This window comes from Mesoplodon mirus (genome assembly GCF_964341445.2).
Source record: "Mesoplodon mirus genome assembly, chromosome: 19".
Taxonomy (NCBI): domain Eukaryota; kingdom Metazoa; phylum Chordata; class Mammalia; order Artiodactyla; family Ziphiidae; genus Mesoplodon; species Mesoplodon mirus.
This window is the reverse complement of record NC_138995.1, coordinates 61640231-61656331: the sequence shown is the minus strand read 5'-3', so window position 1 is coordinate 61656331 and position 16101 is coordinate 61640231. Positions and strand designations below refer to the sequence as shown.

Below are 16101 nucleotides of genomic sequence, written 5' to 3'. Positions count from 1 at the left end.
CTGCTTCCACCTGCAGCCGCACACACTCAGACACCGGGTGTGGTTTTCACATTTTTATTGGGGGCCGTCAGGGAGGGGGCCTCTCCCTGTCAATGGAGAAGCTCACAGTTTCTTCAGCCACTCCAAGCTTGGGCCCTGGGGGTCCTGGGGGTGGCTGGGCACATCAGGCATGTTCCCATCGTCTCGGAGGGGCACTGTGGGACAGGAGGGTGGGCCACTGAGACGAGCAGATCGCTGGGGGCCCACAGAGAAGGGCTGGCCTGTCAGCTTACTTTCAAAGAGGGAAACGGGACCCCGGGGAGAGATAAGAAAGAGAGTAAGGGTCAGAAAATCAGAGATGCAGGGAAGTGGGGAAATAGAGACCTAGAGACATGGGAGACCCAGAGAAAGACCCAACAGATACAAGGAAGCAGAACAGAGACCTGGAGAGGTGGAGACCCAGGAAGACAAAACACCAGAAAGCAACAGAGATTGGGAAGCCGGACAAGGACAGAAATCTGGAACCATGACAGAAACTCAAAGTGCAAAAACAGAGCGAATTGTACGGCACGTGGATTATATCTACTGAAGGAAAAAACGAGAGTCCAGACTGCACTGCGGAATCTGGGATCCCTGCAGAGGCAAGACCTGCCCATCGTCATCCCACCCCCAGCTCGGCAGGGTCCACGGCCGCTGCCCCGGCTCCCACTCACCTGGGTAGTTGTAGGGTGTGGCCTCATTGATCATGATGGAGTACTTGGCGTAGGGGCTGAGTGCAGGCAGGATTATAGCTGCGGAGAGACACAGGGGTGAGGCCCAGGGGAAGGAGGTGGCGGCGGGGACAGCAGCTGAGCCTTTTCAAGATGGGGGTCAAGTGCATGCGGGGAGGGGAGGAGGTGGATCCAGCACCTCCAGGAGGCCCCTGGGCACCCTGGGAGCCCCGTACATCAGCAGAAGGGTTTATAAGACTTTTGTTTGTTTGTTTGTTTTTGTTTTTTGCGGTACACGGGCCTCTCACTGTTGTGGCCTTTCCCGTTGCGGAGCACAGGCTCCGGACGCGCAGGCTCAGCGGCCATGGCTCACGGGCCCAGCCGCTCCGCGGCATGTGGGATCTTCCCGGACCGGGGCACGAACCCGTGTCCCCTGCATCGGCAGGCGGACTCTCAACCACTGCACCACCAGGGAAGCCCAAGACTTTTTTTTTTTTGGAAGTGAGGGTGGAAGCCAAGCATCCACAGACTTGTGGGACCTAGAAGACACAGGAAGGAAGAAAGGGTTGGTCACAGAATGAGCGCATTTGAGTCATGGAGCATATTAAGGGGTGTGGGTCGGGGGTGTTTTGGGAACGTTCCAGAGAAATCATGAACTGTTACAAACTGAGGAGAAGGTTTTGTACAAAGAACAGTCATTGAGAAATTACAGTCCACCTGGGGTAGGAGCAGGGAGTCATGGTGGGTGGGGCAGGGCATGTAAAGGAATATTCTGGGTCAGTGCTGTCCGACATAAATATAAGAGCCATGTATGTAGTTTTACATTTTCTAATAGCCACATAAAAGTTAAAACATACAGGGCTTCCCTGGTGGCGCAGTGGTTAAGAAGCCCCCTGCCAATGCAGGGGACATGGGTTCAAGCCCTGTTCCGGGAAGATCCCACATGCTGCGGAGCAACTAAGCCCGTGTGCCACAACTACTGAGCCTGCGCTCTAGAGCCTGCGAGCCACAACTACTGAGCCCTCATGCCATAACTACTGAAGCCCGTGCGCCTAGAGCCCATGCTCTGCAACAAGAGAAGCCACTGCAGTGAGAAGCCCATGCACCACAACAAAGAGTAGCCCCCGCTTGCCGCAACTAGAGAAGAGCTGCGTGCAGCAACAAAGACCCAAGGCAGCCAAAAGTAAATAAATAAAATAAATAAATTTATAGAAAAAAAAGTTAAAACATACAAATTTAAAAATAAATTTAACCTGGTATACCCAAGACATTTCAACATATCCTCGGCATAAAAGACATTGATATTTTATATACTCTTTGTTATACAAAGTCTTTGAAATCCGGTGTATGCTTTACATCAGGGTAACATGTACCATCTCAATTCATATTGGCCCCATTTCAAGTGGCCCATGTGACCCGTGGCTGCCGTGTGGGACAACTGTGTTCTAGAACCTCACTCAGTGTGTGGCCTGCCAACCAGCAGTATTGACAAGACCTGGGAACGTGTTAGAAATGCAGCATCCCCAGACCCACGCCAGACCCACTGAATCAGAACCTGTATTTCACCAAGACCCACAGCATCACCTTGAAATCTGAGTAGCCCAGTTCTACAGCTGAGGTTCTCAATCGCAGAAGCACATTAGAAGCACTGGGGGATTTTCACAAGACACAAGATTCCCTAGCCCCACCTCCACCCCACCCAATTCAATTCAGAACCTGGGGTGGGGGTGGGGGATGAGGGTGAAAGGGGAGGATAAGGACATTACTTTTCATTTATTATTATTTTTTTAATCTATTATGCACAGCTAGGGTTGACAACCTCTTATTTTAAGGGATTCTGTACTTCTTGGGTGGGTGCGTACGGGGTGGGGAGCGATGGGGTGGTGGAGGAGTCATAATACTAGGGGTGGGTGTTGGCATACAAGTGGGGACACGGAACGTTGAGGGCGGCGGTCAGGCCTCGGGGGTACAGGATGGAACGATGGTGGGGGGGCGATGGAGCACTGGTGGGGGGCAGTGGGACCTCTAGGGGGTGGAGGAGATAAAGCCGGGACGCCGATTGGGGGTGATGCACTTTCGCGCCTGGGGCACTCACGCACCGAGACCCCCGATGGTGAAGGATGCCACTAGCACCGGCTCCTTGGCCCAGACATTCCTGAGAAAGGCGGCGATTCCTGGAAGGGTGGGCGAGGAGGGTCACCCCTGCAGGTGATGCCCCCAGTGACCTCTACCCCTCTCGCGCCACCCCCGCCCTGGAGAAGCTACCTCGTGACCTCTGCGTCCCCCTCCGGCCCAGACCCTACCGCCTCTACGGGGGCTCCGTCTTGTCCTACCCCTGGCACCACCCGGGGTTCCCGGTACCATCCCCGCGCGCTGACGGAACCCGCACTCACTCCCAGCCATCTTGGTCTCGGCAACAGCGGCGGCGGCTCCGGCAGCGAGGGCGCTGAGCACTCTGGGAGTTGTGGTCCCTGGGCACGGCCTCCGCAGTCGGAGTCCGCGCGTGCTCATTGGCGCAGAACAGCAATCCCAGGCGGTGGCGGGGGTGCGGAGCACTCTGGGAGTTGTGGTCCTGGCCCGCTAGCCTCCACGGGCTGAATCCGCGCGTGCGTACTGGCGCAGAACAGCGGTCCTAGACGACGGCTGCGGGGAGAAGAGGCGGTGCTGCAGATTTAAGCGCAAACTTGTCTTGGCGGACCTGCCGCCGCTCTCTTTTTTTCTCTCCGCCTAGAAAGTCGTTCCAGAGGAGTAACTTTCAGTCCTCCTACTGCGGCCCAGCTAAGGCGGAATGCATCAGTCCTCACTTTATAGTTTACTCATGAGAGCCCATTTTACAGATGGACAAACGGAGGCTGGGAGAGGACGAATCACCAATTTGAGGTCTCAGCTTAAAATCAGTTCGTCCTGCAAGCCCTAAGTCTCATCCCAGAAGGGTTAGGGGCCTTCTGTATACTCTCACAGTGCTCTATGTGACCTCCATTATAGCTCCATTAACTAACCTGGTCGGAATCTGCCTTTCCATCACGCTGGGAGCTACTTGAGCACAGTAATGGGGTCTGACTCCCTTCTGTGCCCCTTTCCCCCAACCGTGTAGCACAGGGTCTGGCACATAATAGATGCTAATTTTTTTTTTTTAAGTTTAATGAACACAACAGTTATGACTGCTCCCTCTCCCAACTTTTTCCACAGCACCATGGGGCTGTGACACAATCACCCAGGGGCCCCCACCTCGCTCCTTCCTTCCCTAAATAGGGCTCCGGCTTCCTGATGTTGCCTCATTTCCTGGTAGGGGAGAGGGCACAGCCGAGCCCTGGCTCCTGTTCCTGCTCCAGCCGAGAACTGCCCACCATGGCCCTGGTGATGAATCTGCAGCTGCTGACTCTCTGTGAGACACCCCACCCCCTTCTCCCTGGGCCCCTGGCTGGGCTGGGGTCTCCCTGAGGGCAGGTGCAGGGTGATCAGGAGGCACGAGCTGAGAGTTTGGAATCCTAGGCCAGAATAACAGGACTGGGGCTCAGACCCCTGGGTCCTAAGGCAAGAGGACCCAGGGGTCCTGAATTCCTGGAAGAGGAGGAAGTTGGGGGCAGGATTCTCTACATCTTGAAGCAGGAGAGGGCTAGAGATCTGAATTCCTGGAGACAGAGAACCTATAGTTCTAGATCTTGATGTGGGAGGGAGATGGAGAAGCCAAGACACCTGGGAAAGAAGGAAACTGGGGGCCCAGACTCCTGCAGCCCAGAGAGGAGAAACTGTGGGCTCAGATTATTGTCTCCTGGAAACAGTGGAATCCAAGGGCCTGAACTCTTGGGTGTAGAGGCAAGAGGGGCTTGGGTCCAGACTTTTGGGCTCTTAAATAAGTGGGGACTGGAAGCCTGAATTTATGGCTACTGAGGAGGAAGTATGGGCAAGATTTCTGTTTCCCAGAGGATAGAGGGCCTGGGGACTTAGATTCCTGGGTGCCCAATGAGGTGGGGCCGGGAGCAGCCGAAGGCTTTGAGAAGACCAAGCCCCTTCGACCTTCTATAGGGCTGGTGTGTCACGCAGACATCACTCCAACTGGTGAGTCACACTCCACACCCATTCTCCTGTGTGTTGCTGACACCCCATTTCCAACTACTCAGATTTTATTTTGGTGCCTCCCCTCCCCCCAGATTTCCTTACTTCCCTCCCCCTTCCTTTATTTCTTTCCCTCCTTCCTTCCTCATTCATTTCAGTGACCAGTATAGGTAAGTAGTGAAGATCATGAACTTTGGAGTTAAAGAGACCTAAGCTGGAACCCCAGTTTCGCCATCGTATTCATTTATGACCTTGAACAAACCACTGAATGCTAAGACTCAGTTTATTTCTCTGTAAAATGGGCTGTTGTGAGGATTTAATAAAATCACATGCATAAAACCCTCGGCTCAGAGCTTGGCAAAGTGCAGGGCTCAAGAAATAGGATCTCTGGCAATGCCTATTATTCCCCTTTGGAAAGTAGGGTCCTCCAGCCCTGGGTTTCTTTCCAGGGTTTCTGATGGGTGAGACCTCTTCCTCCTCTCAATTTCCCTCCATTACACTCCAACTTCAAATAAGAATCACCTGGAGAACCATTAATACCTTAGCTATCAATTTATTTTAATTATTTTTTAAATGTTAAAGCTAACATATATTCATGGTTTTAAAAATTATTATCAAGGGACATATGACAACCTTCTTCTTCCCCTGGCTCATCTTCCTTAAATAATCTCTGAATCCTTAGAAAAAATTTCCATGCTTTCAAACACACGCATGTATTTTTGTACTTCTTTTTCTCCCAAAGCAAAATTGATATTTCGTGACTCACATTGTTCTGCATCTTACATTTTTCACTTTGCAATCTCTCTTGGAGACATTTCCATGTCATTATAGCTAGCTCTACCTTTTTCTCTCTTTTTTAAAAATGCTGTCTAGCATTTGCCATTGTACGGCTGGATTCTAGTTTACTTGGCCCTCTTGATGCATATTTAGGTTGTTTCCAACTTTTCCCCTCACAATCATTGCTGCAGTGAGCATTTCTGTATAAGCTTTTTGTGCCCATGTAAGTGCATTTGTCTAGGGTGGACTTATTGGGTGGTTGGTCATGCCCTTTGTGTGTCTTGATAGAAACTGACAAAATGACTTCTCAAAAGGTGCACCTAAGTGCCTCTTTTACTACATATTCACCCAAACACAATGTTAACCATTATTTAAATTTTTGACAACCTGAGAGGCAAAAATGTCTTACTATTGTTTTAGTTTTAAAAAATAATATCACTAAGGTTAGACAACTTTCACATAACCCCCAAATGTGTTTTGGTCAGTTGGACTTCCTCTTCTGTGAATTGCCTATTCATATGTTTTGCCCAACTTTCAGTTGAACTGGCTGTAGGATTTCTTTCTACACTCGTAACCTATGTGATTTATGAATAAGCCATTTCTGCCAGTGCTGTCACTTGTCTTCTAGCTTCATTTATATGTCTTTTCTCATACATAGCTTTAAAATGTTGAAGCTGTCAACTTAATTACCCTTGTCCATTCTGAATTTTTCATTTTATATTTTAAGACAGCCTTCTCTACCCCCAACACAAATATATTTTCCTATATTTTCTGCTAATACTTTTTATATTTTTTAAACACATGTAGTTCCTTACATTAATCTGCAATTAGTTTTGGGGAATGGTGTGAGGTAGGGATCCAACAGTTTTTCCCCAAAATAGATAGCAAGTTTGGGCAACTATTGAAATATGTCAAATATGGTACAAATATTCTGGAGGGCAATTTGAAATCACAGATTTCTGGGACCCAATCCCTTGAAGTGATGTTTAAAAACCATGGAGTAAAGGTCAGGAGTTGATGCCCTGCTCCTCTGATTTGCAGCTAATTTTGACAAGCCTTGGTTGGGGTCCAACGTCTCCCCTATTTTACAAGCAGGGAACTGAGGCTGAGAAAGGGCCAGTGATTCTCAAGGAGATTCTCCTCCTACCCCAGCTGCCCCCTCATTTCCTTGGGCTCCTAGGAAGCCTGAGGACCCAGGCAGCCCCGTTTGTTCAGTCCCCCCAGCCTCATACCCTAAGCCGCGGCTGGGGGCTCAGCCAGCTGCAGTTGTGACACCCGGGGTCAACGTCACTTTGAGGTGCCGGGCACCCCAGCCCACCTGGAGGTTTGCGCTCTTCAAGTCTGGAGAGGTTGCTCCTGTGCTGTACCGGGATGTATCTGCGGAGCTGGCGGAGTTCTTCCTGGAGGAGGTGACCCCAGACCAGGGTGGCAATTATCGCTGCTGCTACCAGAAGCTAGACTGGGGACCAGGCGTCTGGTCCCACCCCAGTGATGCCCTGGAACTCCTGGTGACAGGTGAGAGCCTGGGGGAGGGGGCTGTGGAGAGGGGGCACAGGTGGGATGAGGGAGGGGAAGGAGAGACAGAGAGAGAGAAAAAACACACCAGGGAAACAGCGGGGATCCTCAACCAGGGGCGATTTTACCTCCCCCACCCCCACCCCCAGTTTGGCACCCTCTGGAGACATTTTTGCTTGTCACGACCGGGGAAGGGTTTGCTACTGCCATCCCATGGGTAGCCATCCTGCAGTGTACAGGGCAGCACAGCCCCTAACACCCCACGCCCAAAGAATCATCCGGATGTATCCAAAAATGTCACTAGTGGAAATTCCCTGGCCGTCCAGTGGTTAGGACTCCGCGCTTCCACTGCCAAGGGCGCGGGTTCAATCCTTGGTCGGGGAACTAAGATCTAAAATAAAAAGTCACTAGTGCTAAGGTTGAGAAACCCTGGGAGAGGCGCAACCTCTGTGACCCGGGGGAGTGAAACACTAACGAGTGGGACGTTAAAAACAGAGAATTTTAGTGAGGCACCGGCACAGTGGGAAAAAGCGACATACAGGGAGGGAGACAGAGACGCAGAGGCACAAGGGCACAGAGAAGCTGAGGGAGACCCACAGAGAAGGGAGAGACGTCGAGACACTGGCCAGGACAAGAGGAGAGAGAAGTGCAGAGGGAGACAGAGGCTGAGAGACTAGGAGCGGGGGAGAGGGAGGCAGGAAAGGTGAGCGGAAAAGAGGAAGGAGGGAGGAGGAAGGGAGAGAAAACGGGGGGTAGGAAGAGTGGGGAGGAGGGGAGAGAGGATGAAGCGGAAGAGTGGCGGGGGAGCGGGGAGGGGAGAGAGAGCCTAGCCCCCCTGTCCCGGTCCTCCTCCCCCGCAGACGAGCTGCCGCGCCCGTCGCTGGTGGCGCTGCCCGGGCCGGTGGTGGCACCGGGGGCCAACGTGAGCCTGCGCTGCGCCGGCCGCCTGGGGGGCATGAGCTTCGCGCTGTACCGCGAGGGCGTGGCGGCCCCGCTGCAGTACCGCGACTCGGCGCAGCCCTGGGCGGACTTCCCGCTGCTCGGCGCCCGCGCGCCCGGCACATACAGCTGCTACTACCACACGCCCTCCGCCCCCTACGTGCTGTCCCAGCGCAGCGAGCCGCTGGTCATCAGCGCGGCCGGTGAGGGGCCCCAGCCCTCTGCCCCCAGACGCAGGGGTCCAGACCCCCAGCCCCTCCTCCCTCAGACCCAGGGGTCCGGGCCCCCAGCCCCTCCTCCCTCAGACCCAGGGGTCCGGGCCCCCAGCCGCTCCTCCCTCAGACCCAGGGGTCCAGGCCCCCAGCCCCTCCTCCCTCAGACCCAGGGGTCCGGGGCCCCGGCCCATCCCCCCTCATACCCAGGGGTCCGGGGCCCCTGCTCCCATCGACCCCCTCAAGTTTGAGACTGGGATTTGCGTCCCAACTCCACTCTGGAGGTTAGGGAGCCAGAGGGTGGGCCGAACCTGTGGCTCGGAAGCTCACCGCCTCTCTCCCTTGCTGGCCCCGCAGGCTCGGGCTCCTTGGACTACACCCAGGGCAACCTCGTCCGCCTGGGGCTGGCAGGCCTGGTCCTCATGTCTCTGGGCACGCTGGTCGTTCTCGACCGGCGCAGCCAGAATCGCGCCCCTTGTATCATCTGGGCCTGAGCCTCAGAGGACAGAGAAAACTTCCCAGAGAGGATGGTGAAGAAGCTGGAATCCCTTGGGTTGGACCGCCCTTCCAGGAGACCCACAGCCCTCCTCGCTGAGCCCAGCTTCCCGAGTAACAACAACCTTTGCACCACGCCCTGGATCTTCTTTGGGGTCATTTCTCCAGGACCTCCCGGATCAGCGGGAGGCACCATCAGTGTGGTTAAGCCTTCCTCGCCAGCAAGACCTGAGTTGGAATCCCAGTGCCGCTGCTAATATCCTAATATCCCTGTGGGATATTAGGAAAGCGACCCTTCCCCAGCCTCGGTTGCCCTGGCTGTAAGATGGGAGCACTGGAAATACCCACTTCATTAGGGTTAAGTGGACAATGCATACGAAGGGTTTAAAACAGTGACTGGCTCACAGAAAATGTTCATTAAATGTTAGCTACTGTATAAAAGCTATTTCTATCCGACTCACAGAACCCAAGTGAAATTCTAGTTGTAGTTTTCCAGTTGTTCATGCTCCAGCTCACCTTGTACGCAACTCACCGTCATTCCCTTCATGACACCACTCTTGGTTGCCAAACAAACCTCTTCCGAAGTCCTACTCAGACCCTCCCCAAAGGCAGACCAAGATAAGACCACCATAGAATTTCTTCTCCAATTACAGCTTCATTTGCTCACAGCTGTTTTCCTTGAACCGCCATTATCTTTTTTTTTTTTTTTTTTTTGCGATACACGGGGCCTCTCACTGTTGTGGCCTCTCCCGTTGCAGAGCACAGGCTCCGGACGTGCAGGCTCAGAGGCCATGGCTCACGGGCCCAGCCGCTCCGCGGCATGTGGGATCTTCCCGGACCGGGGCACGAACCCGTGTCCCCTGCATCGGCAGGCGGACTCTCAACCACTGCGCCACCAGGGAAGCCCCAGAACCGCCATTATCTTTAAGGGGGGGTCTGTTGCCAAGGCAACAGCAAGTGGAGTGTGTGCAGCAGACCTTTGACCAAGACCCTAAAATCTTCCTTCTGGAAGCCCTGGCTACTTGCACAATTTTCTCTTGAATTTATTAGTTTAACTTCTAATTTTATCTGGCTAATCTTGATGCCTTTCTCATGCTCATACACACATTTTCCGTCTCTAAGCAAGTCTTACCACTCACTCATGTGTTCTTGATTTATGCCTAATTTTGGTGGAGCACACGTCCTCTTCTGTTTTTATTAAAATCTTCAACTTCTCCTTCCTCTCTTCCCAGTTTATGGAGAAGAGGATGACTTGTTTTTTTTGTTTTTTTGTTTTTGGACAGTCCCAGCCCCACCACTCATTAGGTGGGTAGCCTTGAGCAACCTACAGATTCTTCTGAGTTTTCACCTTTGAAAGGAGAACCTAAAAATATCTACCATCTTGGGACTTCCCTGGTGGTCCAGTGATTAAGAATCCTCCTTCCAATGGCAGGTGCGCGGGTTGGATTCCTGATCAGGGAACTAAGATCCCACGTGCCCCAGGGCACTAAGCCCACACCACAGCTGAAGAAGAGCCTGCACGCCGCAATGAAAGATCCTGCGTGCCGCATCTAAGACCCAATGCAGCCAAAAATAATTAATAAATAAATAAATATTTTTTTAAAATCCACCATCTCAGTTCTAGAGAGAATTAAAGAGATAACTTGTCCCCAACACATGGAGAAAGATGGCAAAACCTCAGATCAGCTGCTTTAACTCCCCTCATCCCCCCCCTTTTGGGGAGAGGACATAGATTAAGAAGCAAAGTTTGTATCTCAACCCTGTACACTTATCCATTTTTATATCTATAAACTAAAACTCAAGTTCCACGAAGCAATATTTACTTCTATTGCATGGATGCACTGACATATCCTAGTTTATTAAAAATGCTGGCCATGATTCCCTTCATTGATGTAAGGATCCCCATGCCTAACACACACACACACACACACACACACACACACACACGATTTGAGGAAAGATAAGAAGTATTTCTTTTTTAAAATAAATTTATTTATTTTACTTATTTATTTTTGGCTGCGTTGGGTCTTTGTTGCTGCATGCGGGCTTTCTCTAGTTGGTGCAAGCGGGGGCTACTCTTCGTTGCGGTATGCGGGCTTCTCACTGTGGTGGCTTCTCTTGTTACGGAGCACGGGGTCTGTGCACGAGGGCTTCAGTAATTGTGGCACGTGGGCTCAGTAGTTGTGGCTCGCGGGCTCTAGAGCGCAGGCTCAGTAGTTGTGGTGTACGGGCTTTGTTGCTCCGTGGCATGTCCAGGATCTTCCCGGACCAGGGATCAAACCCATGTCCCCTGAATTGGCAGGTGGACTCTTAACCACTGTGCCACCAGGGAAGCCCATAAGCAGTATTTCTTGATGTGTTCTTTTGTTTCAGAAACTGACCTAAACCAGATCCTGTAGAAAGACTGGGAAATTTAAGTTGTGGGTAAACAATATAAAACGGCGTTATTTCAACACCCAATTCTCTTAGGGGGTGTCATTAGGGTACTTCACTGTGAGATGAAGCAGAACTGAGTTGTGAAGTCAAATTAGCTGCCTGCATGCATTGACTTGCTGAAGAGCTAGGAGGAGAGACTCTGAGTGGAACTTTCTGGGTTTGTTCTTAGTAGCAATGTGGGACCCTAGCAGAGCATTTCCAGGGCAATCCCCCTGGCACATGGGGCATCGAGGTTGTGGGAGATCAAGGTTTGAAGGAGAGAACTAGACCTGGATGGGGCTGCAAAGTCATCAGATCCAATCTGCCCGTTTTACAGAGAGGAAAAAGGTGGAATAGATATAGGTAACGTGAAGGTCCCCCTAAGTCATACGGAGAGTCAGTGGATCACCAGGGAGGCTCATGGTGAGTTTGCTCTTCAACTGGGCTCCGTCGATTCACTCATCCAACCATTCAGCTACCTACTCATGCATTCGCTCTGTCATCCACCCATTCGTTCACTGATTCTTTCTTTTTCTAATGGCACATATAATTTTATTTTTAAATATTTATTTATTTGGCTGCTCCAGGTCTTAGTTGTGGCATGTGGGGATCTTTAGTTGTGGCATGCAAACTCTTAGTTGCGGCATGTGGGATCTAGTTCCCTGGCCAGGGATTGAACCCGGGCCCCCTGCTTTGGGAGTGTGGAGTCTTAGCCACTGGACCACCAGGGAAGCCCCGTTCGTTGATTCTTATCCTTATTTCCATCTCTTCCTCCATCCTCTGTTCACTGGTTCTCGTTTGCACATATCTGTTCTTTCACTTGCCCTTATCATCACGCATTCTTACATCCATTCATTCATTCCTCCCTTCATTAATCAATCAATTTATTAATCCACTCACCCACTTACTTACTCCACATCCACCAACCTACTCATGCATTTATCTATCCAGTATACCCAAAAGTAGTAGATAACCCAGCGACTAGCACAAGGCTTCACAGACACCAAGTATTCAATAAAAGGTTATTGAGGGCAGAGACCTAAATAGACATTTCTCCAGAGAAGACATACAGATGGCCAACAGGCACATGAAAAGATGTTCAACATCACTAATTATTAGAGAAACGCAAATCAATGCCACAGTGAGGTATCGCCTCACACTGGTCAGAATGGCCATCGTCAAAAAAATCTACAAAGAATAAATGCTGGAGAGGGTATGGAGAAAAGGGAACCCTCCTACCCTGTTGGTGGGAAAGTAAATTGGTGCAGCCACTATGGAGAATGGTATGGAGGTTCCTTTAAAAAACTAAAAAATAGAGTTACCATATAATCCTGCAATCCCACTCCTGGGCATATATCCAGAGAAAACTCTAATTTGAAAAGATCCTTGCAACCCAATGTTCATAGCAGCATTATTTACAATAGCCAATAGCCATTATTTACAATAGCCATGGAAGCAACCTAAATGTCCATTGACAGATGAATGGATCAAGAAGATGTGGTGTATATATACAATGGAATATTACTCAGCCATAAAAAAGAATGAAATAATGCCATTTGATGCAACATAGATGGACCTAGAGATTACTATACTAAGTGAAATAAGTCAGACAAAGACAAATATTTATGATATCACTTATATGTGGAATCTAAAATATGATACAAATGAACTTACTTACAAAACAGAAATAGACTCACAGACATAGAAGACAAACTTATGGTTGCCAAAGAGGACAGCAGTGGTGAGTAGGGGAGATAAATTAGGAGTTTGGGATTAACATATACGCACTGCTATATATAAAGTAGGTAAACAACAGGAACCTACTGTATTGCACAGGGAACTATACTCAATATCAATAATAACCTATAAGGGAAAAGAATCTGAAAAAGAATATATATATATGTATTCAGATATATATATCTGAATCGCTTTGCTGTACACCTGAAACTAACACAACATTGTAAATTAACTATACTTCAGTTAAAATAATAAATGCTTATTGAGTGAATAATAGTCACAACACTAATTTCCGTTTCTACTATTAACTTCTTTCTACCAGATGATCCACATATGTTATTCCTCATCATCACCAACAGCCCTCCGAGACACATACAGGTATTTAACCTGGAACTTCAGAGTCTGTGGTTAGACTGCCCTCCCCCTCCCCTGCGGCTGTCTCCTAAAACCAACAACAATCTCTTCCAGTTTGTTGAGTCAAGACTTCTAAGCCCACGCACCACAACAAAGAGTAGCCACACCTAGAGAAAATCTGCACGCAGCAATGAAGACCCAAGACAGCCAAAAATAGATAAAATTAAAATTAAAAAGAAGACTTCTAGATTTTATTGGCTTTAGTCTCCTCCCCCACTTTCACTTTTTTTTTTTTTTTTTGCGGTACACGGGCCCCTCACTGCTGTGGCCTCTCCCGTTGCGGAGCACAGGCTCCGGACGCGCAGGCTCAGCGGCCATGGCTCACGGGCCCAGCCGCTCCGCGGCATGTGGGATCTTCCTAGACCGGGGCACGAACCCGTGTCCCCTGCATTGGCAGGCGGACTCTCAACCACTGCGCCACCAGGGAAGCCCATATACTGTGATTATTTATCATGTTATGTATTAACTCTCTCTCCCAGACTAGACCACACGCTCCTGCCAAGAGGGACCAGGTCATTTTATCTCCACATCTCCAGGGCCTGGCACATAGGCGGTCTCAGGAAACGCACGTTCTGACTGGATGACTCTCCACGCTGAGGGCTACACAAGCAGGCTCCATATGTGTACCCTTTTATGGTGGGCATAATAATGGTCCCCCAAACATCTGGTATCCCGGTTCCCGGAACCTGTGAATATGGTACACATGGCAAACGGGACTTAACAGGTGTGATTTAATTAGGGATCATGATATGGGGAGATTATCCTGGATAATTTGGGTGGGTTCAACAATCATTTTAAGGCAAGGGGGTCAGAGTCTGACAAGGCGACGTGAAGATGGAAGCAGAGGTCAGCGTGATGCAGGACCACAAGCCAGGGGATGCAGGCCCCTCTAGAAGCTGGAAAAGACAGGGAATTGGATTCTCTGCTAGAGACTCCAGAAGCAACACAGCCTGCCGACCTGTTTTGGACTTCTGACCTCCTGAACGGAAAAATAAAACATTTATGTTGCCTTAACGCCACTTAGTTTGTGAGAGTTTGTTGCCACAGCAATAGAAAAATGAACGTTATTAGCTACTTTTGTCTACTTTTGTCCCGCGCTCGCTTCCCCCAAGATCTCATTCATCTGCTTATTGCACATTTATCTAATGGCCACCATGGGCAAGGCACTGTGCTGGGTGCTGGAATTACATGGGGAGGAATAGCAGACATGAACTCTACTCTCTGGAAGCTCACAGAGAAATTTATACTCACCGTCTTGATTAGGGGGCACTTTAAGCTGCCGTGACAAACCCCCAAGAAAAAACTACCTATAATTTTATTTCTCTCTCGCTTAACAGTATATAACTGAACAGTCTAGAGCTGTTTATCAACAGCTTTGCTTTTATCAACATGTAGCTTTCATATGTGGTTCAGAGCCAGCAGGAAAGGAAGAGGGAGGGAGGGAGGGAAGGAAAGAGAGAGAGAGAGAGAGAGAGAGAGAGAGAGAGAGAGAGAGAGAGAGAGAGAGAAAGAGAGAGGGCTCATACAATTATTTTTAAGAGCAGCACCCAGATTTTGAACATGTCTCTGACCAGAACTTACAGGCCAGGTCTAGCTGCAAAAGTGTCTGGCGGGGGGGGCATACAGGCTCTAGAGAGTGCCCTTCTAAAAATGGGAGGGGGTTTCTGTTACTTAAAGGAGGAAGGGAAATTTGGCTGCTGGGAAACCGTTAGCCATCTCCACCATTACAACTATAGCAAAAAGAAGAGGGAGTTTCGAAAGGAAGATTTGATCCCATCATTGAGATCTCTGAAGAAGGGATGTGAGATCTGAAAGACGAGCAGATGTTAACTAGGGGTCTGGAAGGGTGTTCTAAGCAGAGGGAACAGCATGTGCAAAGGTCCTGTGGAGGAAGCCAGGGGAGTGTGGTGAGGGACTGAAAGTCCTGTCCTACAGCCACCTTGTGGTCACATCTATTTCCTTGATCAGCACTGAAATCCCTGAACTCACTACAGGCACATAATAGGGCTGCACCAGAAAGATGGTCAATGTGGCTGAAACAGATAGCATAAGGATGAGAGAAAATGTAGTAGAGGTAAAGCTGGAGTGTCAAGCTGACCTATGCTCGACTTTGTAAGTTATAATAATAAGTTTGTTATTCAAAGGGAGATCTGACAAACATGGCCCTGGCTGTCATGGAGATTAGAATCTAGGAAGGATTTTCTAGAAAAGTTCTTCGATGAACTTCTCTTTCTAAGCCTGCATCTTCCTTATCATGCATTAAATATTTATTTATTTTCCTTCTCTCCAAGGGAAATATGGGAATAAAACATTGTGAACACTTCCCAAATAAGTCCCATTAAAATCAGCATGCCCCTCCCTTATGTTCACAGCAGCACTATTTACATTAGCCACAGATGAATGGGTAAAGAAGATGTGGTGTATGTATACAATGGAATATTACTCAGCCATTAAAAAGAATGAAATAATGCCATTTTCGGCAACATGAATGGACCTAGAGATTATCATACTAAGTGAAGTAAGTTAGAAAGAGAAAGACAAATACCTTATGATATCACTTATATGGAATCTAAAATATGATACAAATGAACTTATTTACAAAACAGAAACAGGTTCACAGACATAGAGAACAGACTTGCAGTTGCCACGGGGAAGGGGGTGGGGGAGGGATAGACTGGGAGTTTGGGATTAGCAGATGCAAACTATTATATATAGAATGGATAAACAACAAGGTCCTACTGTATAGCATTAGGGAACTATATTCAATACCCTATGATAAACCATAATGGAAAAGAATATGACAAAGAATGTATATATATGTATAACTGAGTCACTTTGCTGTACAGCAGAAA

General features: G+C 49.3%; 2 protein-coding genes across 2 annotated transcripts; one reads left to right on the top strand and one right to left on the bottom strand.

Moving 5' to 3' along the window:
• Positions 1-38: 38 nt before the first annotated feature.
• Positions 39-3193, bottom strand: NDUFA3 (NADH:ubiquinone oxidoreductase subunit A3). The gene is made up of 4 exons (XM_082606114.1): positions 3083-3193; positions 2789-2863; positions 693-770; positions 39-194 (listed from the first exon to the last, which is right to left on the bottom strand). The coding sequence occupies exons 1-4, from the start codon at positions 3090-3092 to the stop codon at positions 103-105; spliced, it is 255 nt and encodes an 84-aa protein (XP_082462240.1). The 5' UTR covers positions 3093-3193; the 3' UTR covers positions 39-102.
• An 844-nt stretch (positions 3194-4037) lies between these two features.
• Positions 4038-8928, top strand: OSCAR (osteoclast associated Ig-like receptor; the record flags this gene model as incomplete). The annotated part of the gene is made up of 4 exons (XM_082607127.1): positions 4038-4074; positions 6738-7037; positions 7898-8179; positions 8546-8928. 4 exons carry the CDS (start codon positions 4038-4040, stop codon positions 8680-8682), a joined length of 756 nt encoding a protein of 251 aa, XP_082463253.1. The 3' UTR covers positions 8683-8928.
• Between the last annotated feature and the right edge of the window lie 7173 nt (positions 8929-16101).

Bases quoted from the DNA above. Each gene is read 5' to 3' on its own strand.
- NDUFA3 (XM_082606114.1), bottom strand. The intron at 771-2,788 runs GTGCGTGAGTGC...GTCTCTCCGCAG, and splicing joins CTTCACCATCGGGGGTCTCG to CTATAATCCTGCCTGCACTC. The intron at 195-692 runs GTGAGTGGGAGC...CCTGTCCCACAG, and splicing joins CACACCCTACAACTACCCAG to TGCCCCTCCGAGACGATGGG.